This window comes from Poecilia reticulata, chromosome 21 (assembly GCF_904066995.2).
Source record: "Poecilia reticulata chromosome 21, P_reticulata-male-v2, whole genome shotgun sequence".
In the NCBI taxonomy this organism is placed as follows: Eukaryota; Metazoa; Chordata; class Actinopteri; order Cyprinodontiformes; family Poeciliidae; genus Poecilia; species Poecilia reticulata.
The window spans coordinates 17347376-17369425 of record NC_088850.1 but is presented as its reverse complement, the minus strand read 5'-3'; the positions used below and the strand labels follow the sequence as shown (position 1 = coordinate 17369425).

At 39.1% G+C, this 22050-nt stretch overlaps 2 protein-coding genes across 5 annotated transcripts; both read right to left on the bottom strand.

Moving 5' to 3' along the window:
• Positions 1–115: 115 nt before the first annotated feature.
• trmt6 (tRNA methyltransferase 6 non-catalytic subunit) lies at positions 116–6352 on the bottom strand. 2 transcript variants are annotated; one of them, XM_008398313.3, is made up of 12 exons: positions 6058–6352; positions 5776–5906; positions 5171–5280; positions 4535–4626; positions 4367–4450; positions 4152–4276; positions 3855–4025; positions 3029–3189; positions 2853–2938; positions 2077–2179; positions 1338–1424; positions 116–667 (listed from the first exon to the last, which is right to left on the bottom strand). In XM_008398313.3, the coding sequence occupies exons 1-12, from the start codon at positions 6159–6161 to the stop codon at positions 506–508; spliced, it is 1416 nt and encodes a 471-aa protein (XP_008396535.2). In that variant the 5' UTR covers positions 6162–6352; the 3' UTR covers positions 116–505. The 2 variants fall into 2 exon arrangements, with proteins under 2 accessions (XP_008396535.2, XP_081458403.1); XM_081602277.1 differs by having other exon boundaries at positions 5776–5979; positions 6058–6162.
• A 764-nt stretch (positions 6353–7116) lies between these two features.
• Positions 7117–16308, bottom strand: fermt1 (FERM domain containing kindlin 1). 3 transcript variants are annotated; one of them, XM_008398316.3, is made up of 16 exons: positions 16149–16308; positions 14636–14789; positions 13245–13342; positions 12671–12806; positions 12407–12547; positions 11457–11640; positions 11273–11375; positions 11021–11128; positions 9739–9870; positions 9511–9560; positions 9065–9189; positions 8494–8600; positions 8170–8394; positions 7953–8077; positions 7716–7857; positions 7117–7605 (listed from the first exon to the last, which is right to left on the bottom strand). In XM_008398316.3, the coding sequence occupies exons 2-16, from the start codon at positions 14784–14786 to the stop codon at positions 7432–7434; spliced, it is 2001 nt and encodes a 666-aa protein (XP_008396538.1). In that variant the 5' UTR covers positions 14787–14789; positions 16149–16308; the 3' UTR covers positions 7117–7431. The 3 variants fall into 3 exon arrangements, with proteins under 3 accessions (XP_008396538.1, XP_008396539.1, XP_008396540.1); XM_008398317.2 differs by lacking the exon at positions 16149–16308 and adding an exon at positions 16023–16116; XM_008398318.3 differs by lacking the exon at positions 16149–16308 and adding an exon at positions 14990–15101.
• Positions 16309–22050: the final 5742 nt, after the last annotated feature.

The following is a 22050-nucleotide window of genomic DNA, read 5'->3' as shown; positions in this document are numbered from 1 at the left end:
CGGCTCTCGTTCTGTTGGCACTCAATAAAAAGAAAACAAAAAACAAAACGATTTATCCTGGGACCAAATTAAAGTTGAATTTATTTCCAGAATGAATGCGGTTCACAGTCCACAGTTTATTTTCCAGGCATTTTTATTGTGTGTAAATCCAGAAGTAGATAAAATAAACCTACATTAGTAACTTTACTTGTATAGCGAGTTACTAAATAAAATACAACAGCTTTAACAATAGCTGTCAAGGGATATAACACAAACTTGTCACTTAAAAGAAATGAATTCAGCCATCTCTTACATAAAGGAGCACATGGAGCTGAGATGACCTGATTTTTTTTACCTCTCAGCTGATCTGAGGACAAAGACAGGAGAAAGTGTTCTGATGAATACAAACCAGACACCCAGTCTCCTTTTCTGCAGCAGTGTCGCTTCAGTTCAACAGAGTCTGAAGTAAAATCCCTGCAGGTGACACCACCGTGCCTCGGAGAAGATCCGATCCTTCTGCGTGTGTTTACCCCTCGGAGTCTTTCACTTTTTGTCTCTTTGGAGCTGGCTCCTCAGCCGGCGGCGAGCCTGCCGGTTCAGAGTGGTCCGTGGCCACGGTCGTCCCTGAGAGGAGGTAGCCCCCGCCGCCGCTCATCAGGAGCAGAGGATGTGTCCTGTCAGGCAACACCTGGAGACAAAACGAGAGACGAGTCGGGAGGAATCAACTCTGGGAGAAACGAGTCCGCCTGTTGTCTGCTTTGCACCTCAAACTGGCGCAAAGGAAAGTTTCTTACGCTTGGAATGGAGCGCTTACACAAGTGTAAAAAGATTAACGAGGTGGCAGAAAATGAGAAGTAATGATTGAGCTTGATGTTTCATCAGTCAGTTTGCTAATTCTACCACTAAATGCAGAAATTATTAGGACACTTCATGATAGACTTACAAATATGACTAACTGCTCTGCAAACCAATGATGCCAATGTTGGTTTAAACATCAGAAATGCAAAATTATACAATTGGAGACTATTAACAAAAAACATATTTTTCCTACATATTTTTGATGCAGAATTCTACAATTTAGATGTACTCACACATTTCTCAGTACATTTTGAAATGGACATAAAAGTTCACCATGGCTTACAGTGGATACATGGATTATTAGATAGACAAATCTACACAGAATGGATAGATGTTCATTTTTCTAATAAGTTCACAAACTCTCTTCGATAAGTATTCAGATGAGGAAACCACCTAAAATAAATCCTCTGTTTTTTCCTGACCATGTAGGAACCCTGACAAGTAAAACACTGGATTTTACACCAAACAATACAGTAGTTATTCACGGTGGCGGCATTTACCTGGTAATGCCTGAGCCAGGTGTCGGTGAGCATGAGGTTGACAGTCCCACCTTGTTCCTTTAGTTTCGTGTAGCACTCAATAAGTGTCTGAAGACGTCGAGTCAGAAAAGGACAAAAACAAAGGATTTAAATAAGAAAATGCATTAATTGGTACGTTCACAGGAAGACAACTGATATTCAGCCAGACTTCTGTAAAAACAGAAGTCTGTATCGTTTCCATCTGCAGCTCTTACTGGAAATTGTTCCCCTATAGTAAATTGTCCTCAAAAGACATAATTAGTCACATCTTGAACTTTAGAAATAGAAACCTCAATGTATTTTAATGTGACAGAGCAACATTAAATAGTGTGCAATTTTAACATAGAAAAAAATAAATAAGTATAAACCTCTGAAAAGTGTAACTAAAACCTCTGAAAAGTGTAACTTCAAGTTTTTTTGGGGGGTATATCTCCACTAGCTTCGCACATCTGAAGATGAAAAAATTATCTCCATCCTCCTCTGCATCCCTACAGCATGACGCTGCCGCCACCATGTTCCACACAGATGATGGTGTGTTCAAGATGATGTGCAGTGTTCATTTTTTATTTATTCTTTTACAATTGCAAAGCGATTTTTCGGGACTTTTGTTCAAAAAGTTGAACTTCCGTAAAGGCCGGTTTCTAGTCCAACGGATACGAATATCTTTGCAACATAAACATTTATTCTTAAGAAGTAGAAACTGAGACATGAATTCTCTTACCTCTTTGAACTGAGAGAAGACTACGAAAGGCCGGGAAGGGGAGAGGAATTTAATCAAGCCCAAGAGAACAGAACAAGGGTGAAAATGACTCGCTATCACCAACCTGCAAGCAAGGGAAAAAAACAAAACAAAACTGATGATCAAGCATACTTGTCTAACAAAAGAAAGCAAAGTCAACAGCACATTCTGTAATTGGAAATGTGCAACAAGGCAAGATGGTAATTCAGCTCATCAGTGCTTCAAGCAACATAATACCCACAAAACGTCTTACAGCTGCACGAGAAGCTGCCGAAAAGGTTGATTTAGGACAGAGAGGAAAACTGTCTGTGCTCCGTTTATTGTTTACAGCTTCCAGTAAAGCCGGTATGTTATAAAAAAGTCTATGAGCGAACAAGATCAATACTTGTACTTCTGGCAGAGATGTCAGCTTCTTATAGCTCAGCCATCAATCGTAAAAAAGCTATAAGGTCTTTTATTTAACGTGGGAGTTAACTACAAAGCAATCAATTTGTTCACCTTGGAAGAGCCCTGCACGGTAATCACTTTGAGCCCAGAGAAAGGCAAATAATTTTTTTACGACTATTATGGACGGAGTTAATGATTTAATCATTCATAATTTTTCCCTCTGTGAATGTGTCGTAATGGCTTCTGCTTGGTACACTGAGCCAGGCCAGGAGGAGAAAGAGGAGGAGGAGGAGGAGGAGGCTGCTGCTGACAGGAGCAGAGTGCTGCAGAGAAACGAATCTGAACGCAGAGGCGAAGAATCGGAGACCAACCCGTCAGCGTTCCTGGCTTCCAGCAGGGCAGCTGCGGCCGCCAGCTTCCGGCGCTTCTCCTCCAGCTTCACTTTTCTTTCCTGAGCCTAAAAGTGGAAATGCATTCTGGTTACAAAAACGCAAAATCGCTTTAATTCAATAGATAATCAGCAGAATACGGCGTGGCGTTAAAATACTTTTGCTTCTTGGCGTTTCTCCCGCTCCAGTTTCTCCTGGTCTTGGCCGGCGTCGTCGCCGGTGTTTGTCCCCATCCTCTCGTCGGCTGGACTGCCTTCCTGCCGTTCTGCCTCAGGCTGGACTTGCTCCTGCTCTGCAGCCGCATTCAAGTCCTTTTCTTCTGCAATGTTCGAAGAGATAAAGCACAGCGACCACATACATAAATGGAGACAATTTGGGGCAACAGAGTGAGGATTCTGAACTGGGTTCTGAGAACAGAGCAATGAAAATAACTCACTTTTACCTACTAAAACCTAAATACATTAGATAGGGAATTTTTTAAAACACAGTGGCTGAGCGTCTGCAGTTTGTTTTGACTGTAGCAGGTCCTATAGGTTTTATTGCATATCTGTGCAAAAATGGTAAGCAAACAACAGAAGGTAATTCAATCAGTTTGTGTTCTATTTTATGATTATGCACCATTTTGTATTTGTACACAAACATCCAATAAAATACAGTGAAGTTTCAGTGGCCACCATACTGGCTCCAAAGCCAACCCAAATAAATATATACATTAATAACATTAAGAATAGAATAAAAAAGCGTTAACATAAATAAATTATATATACTTCTTTTAGCTAAGCCCCCCCTTGTGAAAGTTCTCTGGAGGAGCCACTGTGAAGTTTGTGGCTGTGATGTGAGAAAAACTTGAAAAGTTATAAACACTTTTTGTAGAGCTGCGCAAGTAAAAAAAAAAAGAATTAAGAAATATAAATCCTGGATGTCATTGGCAGTTCAGCTCTAATTTGTAGTAAATCTGTCAAAAATTATAAAAGAATGCCCAACCAGCAGTGGGGTCTTTGGCACCGGTGTCCAATGTGCCTGCCAGCAAAGCGTTGACGTGGCAGATGGGAAACTCATGCAGCATATCGTGAAAGTGTGCGGGGAAGCCAAAACACTCCACCCCCGCCCGGACCGGCCCACCTCCGGGGTACATCTGAATCACCGAGCCGTAGCCTGGACAGGGAGGGAAGAGAGAGTAATTACATAAAGGGCAAAAGAAAGACTTCGGTCAAAGTCCGCAAAGACGGACAAAATGTTTAAAACGTGGACGGTGCACGCAGCTTGTCAAAGAAAACTTGCCTCCCATTCTCTCCATGATGGCTCCCAGCACAAGTCCAGCACAGGTCTCAAACACTAGCACTTTACTGCCAGCGTGGATGTTTCCCAGAGTCAGCATCTGTGCCAGTGTGTCGTACCGCAGATGGCTGCGTCACACGGAAACGCACATCATCGTTGCGATCAAACCGACATTTAATCCTCTCAAAAATCTGCCGATTTTCAACGTGCAGCCTCACCAGATCTTCCCCGGTTCGCGGCCGTGGTACATCATGGCTAGGATGCGGCAAGTTGGTTTCAGAACCGTCACCGTGTTTTCATACCTGGGAGTGAGTGAGATGAGACCAGGAACATGAACACATCACACCGATTGAGGCCTGCAACCGTTTTCAGTGTTTGTGACTCACTTTTTCTTCTTCTTCTTAATGTACTTATCCTGGGCATATTCAGTCTTGTTAGTGAATGTCGAGCTGTTATCTATGAGCTGCTGAATGATTTCCTGAGGTACACACACACCAAAAAAAAAAAAATGCATTAACTCTCATCATTTCAGTTCATTATTAACCAAATATACGCTGAGAAATCAGTTGGTGATCAATATCGAACGATTTTCTGCATGACCAATTCTAATTGGGGATTGATTACCTGGAAAGGGAAAGACTGACCTTTTTCAGATTAGTAAATGTGCTTGATCTCGACAGAAATGGGTTAGATTGACAACAATATCCCTGGGAGCTGACGTTGATACTGAAGGACCAAGACTTAAAAATTATTGCTGAACGATACGGCTGAAAAACATAAGACGTAAGCGTTTCATTTCTGTTGATATCGATTATTATTGATTTGTTTTTTTCTGGCTCTTCTTCTACATCTTTAGGTGAGCAAGAAAGAAGAATCACTAAAACCACCCTCATAAATGAGTAAATGCGATTACTGTATTTGTGGATCTTTAGAGATGAAGGGCAAAAGAAAAGCTTCGGTCAAAGTCCGCAAAAGACGGCTGAAATGTTTAAATCGTAACTTTGCTCAAGTTACATTTGTACCTCGTTCTTCAGACCTTGCTCTTTCATCGTCTCAATGTCGTCTCGGGTGAGTTTCTGTGATTTCCCATCATCGACGATGTTTCTGTTGTCTGTACCTGCCACCTTCACATCTAGGAGCCACACAGAGAGACTGTGAAACAAAGTTAAAAGAAAGGCGCAACAAGATCTCTGCATTTAAGCATATTTATATTTACGCAACCTGTAAAAGGGCATTAAAAATAGCTGGATTAAAAGACAGATTTTCTCTATTTTAAATGTAATATATGTGTAAATTTGACTTTGTTGAGGAAAATTACAAATTTGGCCAAGTTGTGAATTTTGATGAATGTGTCGCAATAATTCCTTCATACGCCTTTAAAACTAAATGAAGCAACCTGATCCTTGAGCATTTTTTATGTGCTGATCACTTCTATTTTAAACAGATTAATTTTATTCTCCACCAGTCTTATTTGATTTGCACATTTTCTTCATTCCCTAGTTTTGAAATTTCTTCAGAATTTCAGTTTTCAGCTTGGAAAAGACAGGTTAGCGTAAATCTTCCAATTTGGATATTTGGCACGGGGAGAAAAATTAAATCTCACAATGGTTGAAAATGTATGGCACACCTGTGGAGCTTTCAGTTTCCTTGTCTTCCTTTGGTTGCAACGTTCCTCCAGAGGCAATCTCAAATGTGGTGCTGTACAGATGTCCCACTACGTTATCCAGCAAGATCCACTGCTTCTCAAAGATCACCTTTCTGAGTAAACCAGCCAAATCCTGTCAATCGTCAGCATTCACTCCAGCACCAGATAAGCTCAGCTTACCCCTCTCTATAAGAATTTATCACATAATAAACTGAAGCTGTTGCTTCCCTGTTTAAGTTGAGTATATTAACATTTCAGACTTACTTCTTCCGCTGAATTTTCACCGCTTTGTAGACATCCCCTCGTTTTAACACTATGTGGTCTCCCTCTTTGATTCTGTACTCATAATCATCTTCGTTTTGAGCCATGACAAACTGTGTAAAGCAGCTCAAAACACAGCTGCTGGAGAAACGCTACCTTCAGCTTAATATTTAGAACCGCTCTAAGTAAGGCGAAGTATAAAAAGGCACTGAATTATCCTGAGCCGTAAACAAAAATGTCTTAAATTGATGTTCACACGTGTTAGCGTTCACTTCCCTAGCCTCTAATGACGTGTCAAAGAAAAGCGGAATGACGTTTCAGAATAAGTGCCACTGATTGGCCGAGTGAACGTCAATCATATTTCTGTCCAATAGGGGCGAGGTGCGAGTCAAACGGAAGAAAAAAAGTGTAGGACTGCAGCTTCCTTTGAGCTAAAACTGAAGAGTAGAAATATAAAATAAGTTGTAAAAATTATTTTTCCAGCTGTAATATTTAAACATGCAAAAGACATTAATTAAATATATGTGTTGATGTCCAATAAAATAAACTAAACTATTTTATTTTGGGGGCATTTATTTATTTGTAAATATATAATTTCTAAGTTTTCATGCATTTATTTCTGACATTAAATTTGCACAATATTTCTCTAATAGACTGCAGTTAGAGATGTATGTGGCTTTATGCTGGGGCAGCTTTAAAGTTGATATGAATAAATATAACAATTTTATATTTATTATATTTTATTACCCAAAACATTTCATCCACGTCCTGCTGTTAGTTATACTATCATACTCTTTCAACTATCAAATAGAAATAATTGTAATAATCCTAGCTAACCTAAAACAGAAGTTTATTATGATTTCATGTCAGGCACTGAATGTTATCTTGTTTCAACTCTGTAGTGGGAGAAATAATAAGACAAATTATATCTGCTTCAAAGTACATAGTAGAAGACATTTTATATTTCATCAATGTAAACACAGCTCAACAAAACTGATGAATAAAAGGAAATAAACACATTTTGAGGAAGAACAGAACATAATTCAATTTAAGGCTCTGCAATGTTTTCAAATTTTGTCACTTTAATAAGAAATATTTGACGTTAAAAAAGAGCTAGCTTCTCAGGCGTCAGCTCATCCACGTTTTGGAAAGACAATCCAAGCATAATTACATTGACATCATTATTTTCTGTATACATGACAAAAAAAGTGGTAAAACCCATTAAATGGTTCTGTGAAGGACAATATGTGTCTGTGATGCCAACTGTTTTCTTTTGCAGTAGTTTGTTCAAGGCTTATCGTTAATATTGCAGTGGTAGTTTCATGCTTATACGAACAAGAACTTCAGTACAAAATAGATAATCGTGTATGTCTTGGGTCATTCTTGGCCTCCAGTAAGTTTAAGGAACAATTCTTCATCTAGTGTTTCATTCTGGTCTTTTGATCGTGTGGAGAGGAAGATATAACCACCAATGAACTCATGGACCACCTTGCAGTCGCAGCTCACACAGCAGAAGGCTATTACCACGTTCTGGTCAAATTCTATGGTCACCTGAAATTACATGCAACATATTACGGATTTATTTTAATCCCATGAGACAGTGTTGTGCGGGAGTAAACACTCCAAAACGTTAATATTCTATATGAGGAATGAAGTCTCACTTGTCTTATTTCCCAGTTGACGTTCCATTGCTTTATGTTGGCAAACCTCCATGTGGTGACAGGCATGCCAGAGGACATGTCAATACGAATCATGCGGTTATATGAAATCCCCAGAATTTCCTCCTTCTTGCTACCTTTGAATCTGAAATGCAAGTAAATAGAATATTCAGAAAATATGGTTTAAGTAAAACATGATCCCAGTTGCAGAGTCGTTAAAAAAAATGTTTTGCACTCTACTTGACGATGTAGTAGTTGATGCCAAACTCTGGAAGTGACTTCCAGGCCTGGATAAAGCGCATCTTGGCCTCTATCAAGGACAGCTTTGCTATGTTGTGGTGGGCCTCCAGGATCCGTGCTGTCAACTTGACGCAACCATGCAAAGCAGATTTAGCAATAACATTTAGCATGGCTGCTGGTGAAAATCAGATAAATGTGAGGCGTCTGTCAAGCAAACCTGCTTGGTCTTGAGCTTCTTGGAATAGCGAGGGGAAACAAAACATTCTGCATTCATTTCCATGTCATCGAGGTCTGGAGCCGCCTGACCAGGAGGGGGTGCCAGTCTCTTCATTTGCAAAAAAGACTGGATATTTTTCACTTCTGTCTTGTAGGAACTGTATGCCATTGTTTTGCCTTTAGATGCTAGGACACATGCGGCTTTCCACTTAGCGTACTGTGTTTCCTACACAGGAAAAAAGATAATTCATGAAGAGATACTTGCGTAAGGTATTTATTAAAAATAGATAGAGTAAAACGCTTAGGGAAGCAAGTGGGCTTTTACATTATCGCATCGGATGTACACTTCATTCATCCCATCAGCGACTGGAAGCAGGAGTTTGATGCCAAACTTTTTCTCTGTGACATTGACATCTGGGACCACCTCACATCCTGTTAATTTAAATTGAAGAAATGTAATACAGAGAATAGTAAAAGCACTCTACTCAATAGTTAGGCAATAATAGCTGGTATCAGAGCTAAGTGGGCTCACTACATATGTACGCTGCGTTTACCAGATGTTTAAAAAAGGTTTTTAAAACCTTCCATAGCTTCTCCTATATATCACAATTATGCTTCCCTTTGTGTTGTTCCGTCTCAAAAGATGCTGATAAAACACACAGACATCTGTTGTTGTAATGTCTGATGGTATGAATGTTTTGCAAGAAACTGTCAAAAAAACAGATGTATTGAGCTTAAACCTCCACGTTGAAATAATTTTTTCCAATCTATAATTTTTCTATAATGAAAATGAAAAAAACAACGCTAGGACTTTTCCGGTTTCGGTGATCCTACATGTAAATGCCATTAACTCAAAAATGCTGATAAATTAGTTTCTAATTCTTTTAACCACTGACCTCGGAGTTGCATCTTCTCGATTGGTTCTCCGCTGGAGGCTTCCTTGCTCTTAAAATAGGAGATAGTGGTGTCCTTGAACACAAACCAATACTCTTTGTATGATCGCAGGGTCAATCTTTTGGGCCTGTTTTGACAAGACACAGACACCAGTGGAACCCAAGCAACATGGAACAGCTTATAAGATTGAAGTATTTATTTAATAACTACCAACTGCATCTGCAGAACTTTTACCCAAATGCTCTCAAAACTGCTCAATGTGTTATAACAAACCAAGGCATGCATGTGAATGATATTCGATTTGTCTACATAATAAGTTCGGAATCTTTTGACAACTTTTTAAGCAAATAAATGAGACTAGCTGTACTTCCCCTACAAATGTGTAAACACAAACCAAGCAGAAAATGGCCTCAGTAAGGATGCTTGAAGGAGATTTTTTTTTTTTTACCTGAATAGCCGCAGGGTGTCTGCCAGCTCTGGAATGTCTGTAATGTCCTCCTGGAGGCAAGAAAAAACTACATTCAGTCACTGTTTTACATCATCTTGGAACAAATTAGTAAAGTCATGCCTAATAGTAGCAAATTGAAACCAAACATTCTGCTGGAACTAAAGATTAAAATAAGACCAAAATTTTTACTTGGCTTTGGTGGTTTGTGGTTCACAAACATATATTTACCAGAATTCGGTCTGCGTGTCCACCTTCAAGCGTCACCTCCAGGTTAGACAGGGCAGCCTCCACTTCATCGATTTCTGGCTCGCTGGAGTTGTCCAGCGGCTCAGTTGACATGGTCAGTTTGCAAATGTGATACTGAGAAAGACATAATTTTTTTTATTAGAGAAGTGGAAGAGCTCAAAGTCCCGAGGAGTTTCTGTCATGGGACTAATGTAGTAATTAAAAGACACTGGCATGAGTCAGAGAACTGTTTGTCCATGTCAGCCTTTGTAGTAGTGTGTAGGTCAAGATGCACTCTATTAGATTTACTGTTTTCTTAACCTTTGCCACGGAATAACAGCCGAAGACGGCTGAGATTCGTTTACAGGTAAGATTAGGTTTAAAACTTTAGGTAATTATCGGGTTCTTCGAGCACTTTTTGTGGGAGAGAAAAAATTATGAATGTACAAGCTTAAGTTACTCCTTTTCATGTCTGCATTCTGATCTGATCTCTCCCTTTGTCTTGTCTTCCCACACAGTGTGATTTAACACATGTCCAAACAGGCCTATTCACATATTTACATACCAAATTCAGTACCCTTCACTTTGCGCTTCAAGGCATAAAAACAATGTACTCCCAATTTGGTTCAATTTTCAGCAGCCCTAAGGAACGATCATGCATACTGATGGACTAGCGTGAAATAGAGTTGTAGTAATTTATTTCCAGTGTCTGTAGAAGAGAAAATTTAAAAGCAACCCCTGCTGTGTAAATTCCATGTTAATAGGTTGTGCAGTGTCATTTTCTGTTTTGTGCATTTGCATCTTAATAACCCAGATTCTGACCTTTTTTAACAAATTTGCCTGAGTTGTACAAGAGTCTCCATGAATCTAAATGTTGTCTTCCATTATTTAGCCGCTGATCAGAGTGTTCTCCCATAAAAACACTGTGATTGACAGGTTTTAGTACTTCTGCAAGGCACTGCACACTGCATTTCTTGTTACCTTGAGATGATTATTTTGTAAGACAAATGGGTGATTTGTTAGAAAGTAAAAAGACAAGTACCTTTTAAAAGAGAGCATTAACGGTGAAAGGTGTCAAGAAAGAAATTACATCTCAATCAAGAAATATGCAGTAAATTTGGATACCGGATGCACTTTTTCATATTTGTTAAATTATAAAGAGAATGTTTATATTCTTATAACAGTATTTATTTGCAATTTGCAATTGCAAATAAAGATTGCAAAATGGAAACACACCAACATCCTTCAGCTATTTTACTGTAATAACTGTAGTCATCAGGTTCACCTGTAAAGAAGCGAACATCAGCATTTCTTCATCGGTGCAGTCTATCTCCTCCAGCATGATGGCCCACCGGGCCTGTTCGTACAGCTGGGTTATCCTGACGGCATCGTACTGAAATACAAACCAACACGCAGACGACGACCTCGCGTTTACACATTTCATTCTTTGTTTCAGGGAATTTCCAACATAAAATGCACGATTTTTCGTTGTTGTTGTTGTTCCCCCCCAGCCCCCCAATGGAAAACACCATCTTACTTTAGGGTTGAGATCAAAGAAGACATTGTACTTGAAGCGAAGTAACAGCTTGTCATCATCCTGAATGTCCTGCTCCATGAGTGAGCGAGATGAGTCGAGCCACCTGTCGATCACAACAAGCAGTCAGATGATGTGGGGATAAAAAAAATACTAATACATCGAGCAGAAGGGTTTCTGATTATACCCTGCGTTGTTCTCTGCTTTGTCCACAAGCGACAGCGGCTTGTATATCTTGCACAGTTCCTCAGGCGGTAGGTTTGGCTGAGACTCAGCCAAGGGGTTTTCTCCAAACCATAGGCTGGTGGCAGACATGGGCATCCCGTTCTCTGGGTCATAGGTTGCTGTCATCGTCTTATTGTACAGAGGGCCTAATTCATTAAAAAGTCTAAGTGAGATTGTGGAAAATAAAGTAAAATTTAACTTAACTTCCTATTAACTTATATTCAAAGGAGTCTAGATTAGCCATCTGGTGAATGCTAGCAGAAATAAATACAGACAACAAAATTCTTAAGAAAAAGTAACACTGACAACAAACATTTGACGTTAACAGTTCAAAGCACGACGATGATGTAAAAGGCAACAGCAATCAAATGCCCCAACAGCTTTATATCTCAAGTTTTAAATTCTAACATTACACCAGCTCTGTCGAGCTTCCCTGTTCTCGCTGAACAAAAGCATCCTCACGGCATAATGCTGCCACCACCGTGTTTCAAGGTGGGTTCAGTTTGTTTAGGGTGCAGTGTGGGGTTCCCTCCATTTGAAGCATTCTGCATGTTCAGTTTTGGTCTCTTGTAATAAGACTATTCATAAAGTATTGTTCCAAACCAAAACTCAGCTATGGTTTAGTCTTGGTGCATAAATTGTGTAAAGGAAAGGAAAAAAACAAAAATTCTGTTGATCAGTAATGCTGAATTTAGACACTGGAGCATCAAATCATTAAGCCTAACATTTAGTCAAGCTTTTACAAATTTATTGGATTTAAATATATATTTATTGCACTGTTTTGAAAGAAAAGATAAGTGTCCTTTAGACATAAATGCTCTCACATCGTTTCACGCCACTTTTACATCCAATTGCTATCCTGTTCCACCTGAGCAGAACCTAATGTGCTCCAGCACATAAAATCTGAAGTACCTGTTCCTCCCTGTCCTACGTTAAGTGCGTCCCATATATCCCAGATGTCCTCCTGAGGAGAGTTCTTGTCTTTCTTCTTTTTCTTCTTGCTCCAATCCTCTGGAGGCTTCAGCAGAGAGAGTTCCTCTGATCGTCTGATGTCTATAATCGAACAAAGAAGGGAAGTTGTGAGCGATCAGGAAGAATATGCAAAGTAGAATGTGTCCAGATTTATTTTTAATTAGGACAGGAAAATCCCATGTTCAGGAACCAAATAAAACTAACTGAGAATTCTGCAGATTTCCTCCACTGCCTTGAACACCATGTTGGAGAAGGAGACTTCCATTCTGATGGTTTTCATGTTGGGCAGCTGTAGCAACAGTGGTTTGTGCTGGGGAGTGTAGCGGAGAAAAGCATCAGCCTGTGGACGAAAGTCACACAAAGTTTAGATAAAAAAATAAAAATAAACTTTTCTCAAACATATTTATTGAATTTCATTTTGGAATTATTTGAAATATAATGGGCTTGCCATGGTAAACATTTTATTTTTCATTTATGTGCGCTACTAAACAACCACTGTAGAACAATTGGGACATAAATGTCAACGTGAGACGGTTCTTGCTCCATTAAACGGCTATAAAAGAGCTATCTCTGTTGGAAGGTGGATATGATTTTGCTTAGCAGCCTCCAAGGTCAGCTATAAATAACAACTCCACACATTTCAAGCCTGCAAGCGCACATGGGATTTATCTATTATGCTTTGACTAAAGGGACATTCCCAAGGAGATAGCTCTCTGACTGCTTGCACACACTTCAGGGAAACTGCAGGAACTGTGAATTGCTATTTCATTCGGTTTACCTGGATCCCACATTTGTCCAATGTCCAGTGAGTTTTGAGCAGCCAGCATTTCCTCTGTTCCCACCACAACGCATGATCGGACCAGTCCTGCTGAGTCTCTGTAGGCAAACGCATAATCTCGATTTTATCTTACTGTCATGCAACTTTTATCTGCAGAATAACATGTAGGATCTGAAATCCTTTTATCTCTTGTATAAATGAGGATTCAGTAATTTAGTTTAGTAGTTCAAATTATTTATTAGCTCAGTGAAATCTGGATCAGGGCATAACTTAAACAATCCTTTACAACATAATTGTAAAGGATTGCTTACAATCCTTTTCAAAACCTTTCCATTTTGTCACATTACTAACTTCAATGCACTTTAATTGGATTTTATGTGCTAGACCAACACAAAGTAGTGCACATTTGTCAAGATGGAAAAAAGGGATACGTTGTTTCCTTATTTCCTAAGTCAGTATTTTGCAGAACCACCTTTTGCTCCTGCAGTTCCAAGACTTTTTGGGCATGTCTCTACGACTTTCGCACTTCTGCCTATGGAAGTTGCAGCTTCTAGGAAGTTTCAACCAGGATAACCTACTAAGCTTCGTAGGGTCATCCTTCATAGATCAACTTCCATATATCCGTGGCATAACGTTGCCACAACATTCCGTGGTGTGGATTGAGCGGTGTTAGTTTTCAACCACACATAGCAGTTCACATATGTCAAAAAGTTCCCATCTTGGTCTCGTCTGAAAAGAAAACCTTCTTGCTTGGTGTGTCCTGTACTTGACTTGAGGCAGAATTTAGACGAGACTTCTTGCCCAGCCTGCTAGTTTACATGAATTACCACTCTTTATTTAACCCGCACATTATTTGGAATTGTGCTTTAAAACTGCTAGCAGCAGAAATACTTTGTACCCACTGGTGTGTAGGTGGTGTGGTTTAATGAGTCTACCTGATATCATCTTGTAATACTGGGCTTAAATCCATCTGTTGATGACGTGATGTTTAGTCATCTGCTTATGTCTCATAATTTTTAAACCACCTCACTAAAAAATGTCCCCTTGTATATTACTCATGAGCTCCACTATGTTTACAGAGGACTGCGAGAAGAAATCAGATAAGGCTCTGAATATACTTTGCCCCCTAAGGCTACGCATGCCGATGCATTGTGATTGAACAACGGTACGGCGTTGTAGAAAAACGCAGTGCAAACAAAGGCGTGGCTTGACAAACACAGCTGTTGCAGCAGCAGCAGATACAAGCCAAATTCAACACAACATGTATGAGAAGCAAATTAAGTTCTAAATGGTGAACACAAGCAGTTTTAAAAAAAATATCTGCAGTTTTTTTTTAGCTATATAAATATGAACATAGCTTGTTCAATTTCTTATTGATCTTAGACACTTACTAATTTTTTCCACCAGCTTTAGCATGAGTCCTCCGATGTGCAAGTCACCTGTCACGCTGAGTTTGAATTTCATGGACTCGTCGCCTTCTTTCTGATCCACCTGAATAGACAGCTGCCATGGTTTTTCTTCAATCGCTGAACCTTTGATCATGGCCTGGTTATAAAGACATAGAAAAGGTGAAGAAAAAATTATGTTTTGGGATTTATTTTTTTATTATTTTATTATTAAAATATGTCTTTCCTTGAGCTATTTTGTATGGAAGCAAATACGAAATTCCTTAGGCAAAAAAAAAAAAAAAATTGAACAAAATAAAAAACAAACAGTGCTAGTGGATTAAATGAACTTAACATTACCACTGACGCATGCAGTCTGTATCCAGCCTCTTGTGAAACAACTTTGCCTCACTGTACTGCAATGTCTCTGCAATGATACTGCAGCCCCCCATTAACTACTCCAGTATTAGCCAATACATTTTTAATAGCAGTATAACATAGAAGCAGGGTGGTACAACCAAAAAAAAGGAGATGAAGCTACAGAATTCCCTTTCCAAAAGGGCACAGATCTACGGGACAATTGACTGATTTTAAATAAACTAAGAGAACAAACAAAAGACTTGAAGTGTGCAAGTAGGGGGAGAAGGATGGGGTGGGGAGAGGAGAACAGAGGGCCTGGCTGTGGAATGTGACGAGCAGGGACACGAATCTGGTGCAAGAGGGAACGTAGAAAACAACAATCAGCCCACACTGCACCAGGCTTTGTTAATCAGATGTCTGAAACACTGTGACACACACACACACACACAACCCAACCTAGAGCAATGTGATCATCGTTGTTTCAGTCTTGTCCCACACAGCTCACTGGAAGAGAGTGCTGTGTGGAACTGTACTGCAAGGAGGCTACATTTAATGAACACACTCTATTCTCTTTGTGCTGCTGTAGCGTGTGCAGCTGCAGGGCACAGTTTTAAAGTGTGAGCCTGCTGAGGGAAGGCTTGTTGAGATGTGTTAGAGCATGATGAATTGGGACACAGAATATTGCACTACCAACAGGAAAAGAGCCACAAAAAAAAAAAAAAAAAGAGGTTGAAAAGAACATTATGGATTTCATACTTGGTGATGCCTCCAATACCCACTTATCAAATATTTTTGTTTGTATACAAAGCAAATGACACACAAGTAGAACTACACATAACAAGCACAGCGTGTAAAAGGTGTTAAGAACTATTAATCTTCTTTTACAGCCAATCGTTGACGCCAGTAAAACTCCACATGAACAATTTTCATTTTCCAAGAACATAATATGAAGTTCCAGACTAGGCTTAAAAACTAGCAGTAATGCGCTTGTACTTCCTCTACTGTTGGCCTAACTCCGATTCACGACACCTACGGTGGGGTTGTAGCTTCAGGTGTGGAGGAGTCCCGCTCTAATCAAACGCAGCTGCGCATTCCCTGCTCCACATAACGGGGGACCGCGGTTACGTCGAAGTTACTTTGAATATGAAAGAGCTCTTACCTTAGCTTACGTTTTCGGCCGGTGTACTATTCTTAGAATATTTCTTTTCAAGCGAAATGAATCGGGGAATAATGGTCCCTCGGAAGTGGAAAAAAAAAAGAAAAACACGCCCAGTTGAGACAGGTAGGAAAGGGAGAGAAGGTGGAAACGTAAGAGGAAGTGACCAAACAGACACGTTACCGAGATGAGTAACGAGTCACAAAGGTGAGTTTATTTAAAAGCAATGTCATTCGAGTCTAAAAACTTTCTGTAAGTTAAATAAAGTCAGGACATTACTAGGTAAAGGCGAGAATGCGTTAAATCCTAGCTTGAAACGCATCAAAACACATAGGTAATATGTAGAAAGGAAGTGTATTGGCCTAAAGTCCAATTAACTGTTCATACTGTTATTACAAACATAATAATTATGTGTGGGTTTTATAAATAATTCTTACATATAGATATCAATAAACAAGAAAATCGTGACTTCAAAAAGTTGTAGTAAAGTAATAAAGTGAAATCCACATTGAGCAATACATTTGAAACATAAGTTTCAGCTAATATTCACTATTAACCTATGACTTTTACTAAATAATAAAAAAAAAGTTAAATTCAGTTTTTCAGAAAATGTGCACATTAAAACCAGAAGCGTCATCCACCATGGGAGAAACTTATGAACTTACAGGAGAAAGTCAGTGACATCTTTATTAAAGAAGCTATTTGTTTATGTACGCATTTTAATTGAATGTGAAATAGGATAAGGAGTATGTATAGAGGTGGGAGACTGAGTTACTTATTAAATTGGTTCAGTTCACTTGGTCAGAGTTGCAAAGCAACCTTACCTTAGATCTTGATAGAAGAAATGATGCAGAACTGTTTTTGTTTTCACTCAAATAGTCTTCATAAATCTTGAACTTTTTCAGAATTTCTATTTGGTTTGTAAGTACCCAGTTCAGACTTGACTAGTTTTAAGTAATTCAAATTGTGAACTAGAGATTATAAAATATTCCAGATACTTCGAAAAACAGTGAAATAGCAAATTTGTGGACTGTTAAATACAAGACAGACAGTACTTTGCACAACCCAGGACACCCAGTCCTCGTTTACCAGGTATCCAAATCTATAAGAGGCAATTCAGTAGGCATGCAACCAACACATTTATTTTACTTTACTTTTATTTTATTTTGTCATTTGTCATAGTCACCATTTGTGAAGAAGAAGCATATACTAATTTGTATGAACTGAACATGACTAAACAGCAGCATAAATTTGCCGTGTATTTTAAAGTGTGTTTTTATTGAAGTTGAATGGTTTTCTCTTTGGTGTATATGAAACACAAAGCAATTGGAATTCACACCTTTAAAATGGAGGAACTGAAAGGTTGAAAACTCATTGTTTTGAAAGAGAAAAGCCTACAATAGGATGAGTAATGTTTAACTTCAGTCAAGTCAGCCCACCTTCTTAATGCCCACACCTTCTTCAGTGAATAAATCCCATGAATCACTTCGTTAGTCTTTTCCATGTTATATTGCTTGCTTATAAACAATAACACTTAAGTCACATTGATGCTGCGTGTGCATTTGTTTCCCCACAGATAATCAGCCAGTCATATTGTTTTTGTTTTTTATTTTGTAGTAATTTCTTTTTATGCTAACACATGTGACGAGGAGGCCACCTTCTGGTTTAAATTGGGAATACCACAGAGTTTATCCATTTTCTTGTACTCAAGTGAAATTTCTACCCTCCAGGTCTCCTCAGTGAGTTAGAAAATAATCAAAAAGGTCGTTAATTTCAGCAACGAAATTACTGAAATGAATATATGTCTTACACAGATTCATGACATGCAGATTGATTTGTTTCAAGCATTTTGTGTCTGCAAATTTTGTTTAAAAACTCAAGATTCCATGAATATGTTTGGATTACATTCTGTGTGAGCCACCAGCTTCTCCAAAAATGACCTTGTTGGATTATTTACTTTGTGTTATGACTTTCCTCTGCACGGTTTTCAGTATTTTTTTTTCTTCTTTAATTCATAACATAAGCACAACATTCATGTAATAAAATATGTTTGCATTGGTCTTGTGTAATATTCTGTTTCTATCTTTTTTTTTTGAGAAACACAATTTGGGTTGTCATTAGTCGTAATCTATTATTATCAGTATCAATAGAAATAAATGCTTAAAATATATTGTGTGCGTATTGCACTGAGTGTAGCAGAAAATTCAACATTTAAATGATTCAGATATATTTAAATGCACCTACGTCTTTGTACAGCTAACATCATGTAACCAACTCATGTATTATTGGCTTAAGTTCCACAATCTGCTTTTACTTGTACTAACTTATTTTGCTGCATTTACCTCACTGGGTATGCATTGTCAAACAATGTTGCACATTGTTTATTGAATATGATGCATAGTAACGACGAAAAGGAGTTTGAACTGTTATAATATTCCTACTAGTGCAGCTGATTATTATAAAAATTCTGGTGAATAATTAGATGGTATTCTTGTGAAATACAAACTAACTTAGTAAAACTTCTCTTTACACATAAATCTGTCAAACATTTTGCACTTGCCCACTCTTTTAGAGAGACCTGAATTAAAAAATGTGAATTTATTCATTTTTCAACCACATGGTGGCGCCATTAGCTCATACAAAAGTCACTGAAGGGTCCCAAGTATCAACATTTTAGTGGAAGTTTTCTCGTTTTCCAATAAAAACAGGGCAACCCTGCAGCTTCCTTCATATTCACTGTTCTTACTTTGAGATGGATGAACAGTTTTTATTCACAGGTTTGTCTGTATAAAGAATAATCTTGTTTCTTCCTATAAATCCCTTTCCATTAAAATACAAAAAACAATCGGTTATGGAGATCATGTGTATATACACAAACACGTTAACCATCTTGATTGTGAGTTTTGAGATTAGTCAAGCATCTCCATAAACATTTTCAGGACATTTTTTTTTAGATTTTCTATTTCATTTTTTCCCTGTACAGGAAGGACAATCTTCAGTGCCAGTGCTGGGGGAAAAAAACAACAACTCCTAGAACTGGTGAGTATTCAAGGACACCATAGCTTCGTGGTTGCTCGCCAACACACAAACTACACCAGAGACGCATTCAAGTTCAAGGACACTTTCTCTGACAATTTGACCATTTGACCACACCCTACAGAACGGGAGTAGCAAACATGCCTGTGAATGCGTCTGAGCTTTCTGCTCTTTGCTGTGTTTAGTGCTGGCACATACGGTTGTCTTGAGTGCTTGCGTAAGAGAGGAAATTTAAATTCCATGACAAAACAAATAAATAAACCTTGAACCTCATAAACCTTGACACTGATGTAACGGCACATGGAAAATAGAGTAATTTGGGCCCTTAAGATCTGGAGAGCACGTCCACGTCATCATCCCACCAGGGATTCAGCTGGCAACTTGGTACAGGGTTCAAGCACAAGAATAAGGACAATAGTGAACATTATTTCAGTGCCTGGGAGAATGATAAACTGCACTCTTTGGGATGATGGAGAGCGAGGAAAGGAAAACTTTTGGAGTGTGGTTTCAGACACAATAAATTACATCTACTACCTGAAGCTGGTCTGAACCCACTTGGAAGCGGGTGGGAAACAACATCTGTAGAAGCCTTCGCTGGCGCTCTGTATTTATGGAAAGAGAAACCTCCCGGTGACCTGGGAACACGCTTACCCAATTAGCAGCCTTGCCGACGGATCAAATGGAAGTGAAAACATTCACTGCCGTGACGGAGAAGCATCACAATGCTCCATTCATGCTGCAGAGCCTTACGCTTTGGGGGTTAGGTGAATTGGGGGTGTTGGTGGGGGGGGATTTATTCTTTTAGGCCCATACTGGATAGGTGGGATGGATGAAACTGAGAAATGGATATATTAAAAACTCCCCCGCCTTACCTCGCTGTTCTATTTGACACGTGACTGTAGGGCTCTCTATCAAACCTAATGTGGATTTTAGGGGTAAATATTGTCCAAAGGTGTAGTTTTCATAGCGTTACTGAGCACCGCTCACCTTGACCTTTTATACTCGGTTCACGTCAATTCCTGCATCTCCTTGGAAACAGTCCAAAATACCCTCACAGGTTCTGTCCAGGGGGATGAAGGCTGAGGAGGTCAGAAACCATGAGAAGCAGTATTTGAAGTGCGGCTCTTGACAGCACAGGGCTCTGGGGAAACAAAGCTACACTGCCTTATGGGCTGGAAAGCGTTACAGGTCGGATTCAGTTTCGTTCTTTGAAGCTGTAAAAATCATTGCGTGTCTGTTTCCTACTTTTCTTTCATGAAAATTGTTTTATTCTTATGCTGCAGACTCTTATATATGTTCTACACAAAATAAAGAAAATAGTTCCATCAATCAAGTTTATAATAGTGCAAGTATTTGCCTGACTTCATACTTCTCCTCAGACGGACTGTGACGAAGGACTGTCTCTGGAGAAAGGCTATTTTATTCATTATGGAAAGGAGCATGTGTTCACATACGAGGCCAAGAGCCACCATATTCTCAATAGATTTCAAAAGTGAAGCTGAAACATACAAGTTTGTGCATTTATCTTGGTTTTTCCCTCAAATTTAACTTTTTTTTTCCATGTTGGCCTTATCTTTGCTTGGAAACATCAGATAGAAATAAAACTTTTTCATGGTGTCAGGTCAGATAGCCATAAATGCAGGTTGTCAGTGCAGTGTGACCCTCACATTTAAAAGAGAGGCTTTTTTCTGAAGTGTGGTTTGGAACAGGATATCAGGTATTTAAATATTGTGCTTCTTTCTGAAAAGTGGCTACTGTAAAACAGCTTTCATAGCAGAGTATAGCTTTACCTGTCACTGACTGTATTTCATATTGTTTATGTTTTTCTGTCTAAAGCATAAGAAATGTGTGAATGTACAGAGACTTATGGATAGATTGTAATTGTGTACCTCAGACAGATACTAAGACATGAAGGGATGACATTTTCAGCTGATAATTTCAGTGTCCTTTATAGCAAAAGCTCTTTCTGTCCTTCTTTGTTAGTTTCAGCAGGTGTACCTGAAAGTTTGAAGCAGCTGCTGACATTTCCGATCTGAAGACTTGTTGAATAAAGCCATATGCAGCACTGTGATTTTTATTTTTTTTTCTTAGGTTTGTGGAGAACAGTCCATGCTTTGTTTCCTATAAATTGTCTCCTTTTGTTGCAGGTTCTTCTTAATAGGTTCTTGAATGCTCACGAAAGCAGTCAGATGCCTCCCAGCCATGGCCTTTCCTGGAAGAAACAAGTAAGCGTGGAGTAACCGTGACTGAATTCACAGGTGCGATGTAGCAGGAAGCAGGGCGTTGTGCTCCTTTCCTCCCCGCATCAGTCTGCAAACTAGTTGTGAATGGGTGCCATTTTGGTACACAAAATAAGTAGCCTTTGCCTGTATCAGCTGATGCAGGTTGGTGTTGTTTTTGGCCCGACCTTAAAGGCCTGAGGACAGAAAACGGTACTGAGAGTTAGAAAAGGTCACATAAACTCTAGTGAGATTACTTTACCAACACTTTCCATGGCTGAGATCCCGTGAATAGATCCATTGTGGGTTGGGTCTCTGCTAGCGGAAAGTAAACCCTGTCAGGATCCAGTTCATTAGCACCTAGTTTACTGTTTGAAGTTGGTTATTTTTCCGGTATCTAAAGGGAAATCCCAGATATACATCCAGCTGTGTGTGTGTGTGATTGTGTGCGTTTTGCATATTTCCTTGCATGTCTATTAATGTGCAGGAACATAGTGTGTACTTATATAAATGTACAAGGCACATCGTATCCACAGGGGGTTTCCAGAGCAAATGGTTCAAGAGCAAATAAAACTTTTCATGGTGCAATAAATTGTATAGACAACACACAGGAGGTACATTGGTGCCAGTTTTAAGTTGAGAAACAACTC

What these genes read in the sequence shown, in the direction of transcription:
- trmt6 (XM_008398313.3), bottom strand. Translation starts at nt 6,161, where the DNA reads ATGGCTCAAAACGAAGATGATTATGAGTACAGAATCAAAGAGGGAGAC. An exon ending in AGCAAGGTCTGAAGAACGAG is followed by an intron (nt 4,627 to 5,170) that starts GTACAAATGTAA and finishes TGTGTACCTCAG; the next exon opens with GAAATCATTCAGCAGCTCAT. An exon ending in GAAGCCAGGAACGCTGACGG is followed by an intron (nt 2,180 to 2,852) that starts GTTGGTCTCCGA and finishes CCTTGCTTGCAG; the next exon opens with GTTGGTGATAGCGAGTCATT.
- fermt1 (XM_008398316.3), bottom strand. Translation starts at nt 14,786, where the DNA reads ATGATCAAAGGTTCAGCGATTGAAGAAAAACCATGGCAGCTGTCTATT. An exon ending in GGAAATCTGCAGAATTCTCA is followed by an intron (nt 12,548 to 12,670) that starts GTTAGTTTTATT and finishes GTTCGATTATAG; the next exon opens with ACATCAGACGATCAGAGGAA. An exon ending in CGTAGGACAGGGAGGAACAG is followed by an intron (nt 11,641 to 12,406) that starts GTACTTCAGATT and finishes TTAATGAATTAG; the next exon opens with GCCCTCTGTACAATAAGACG.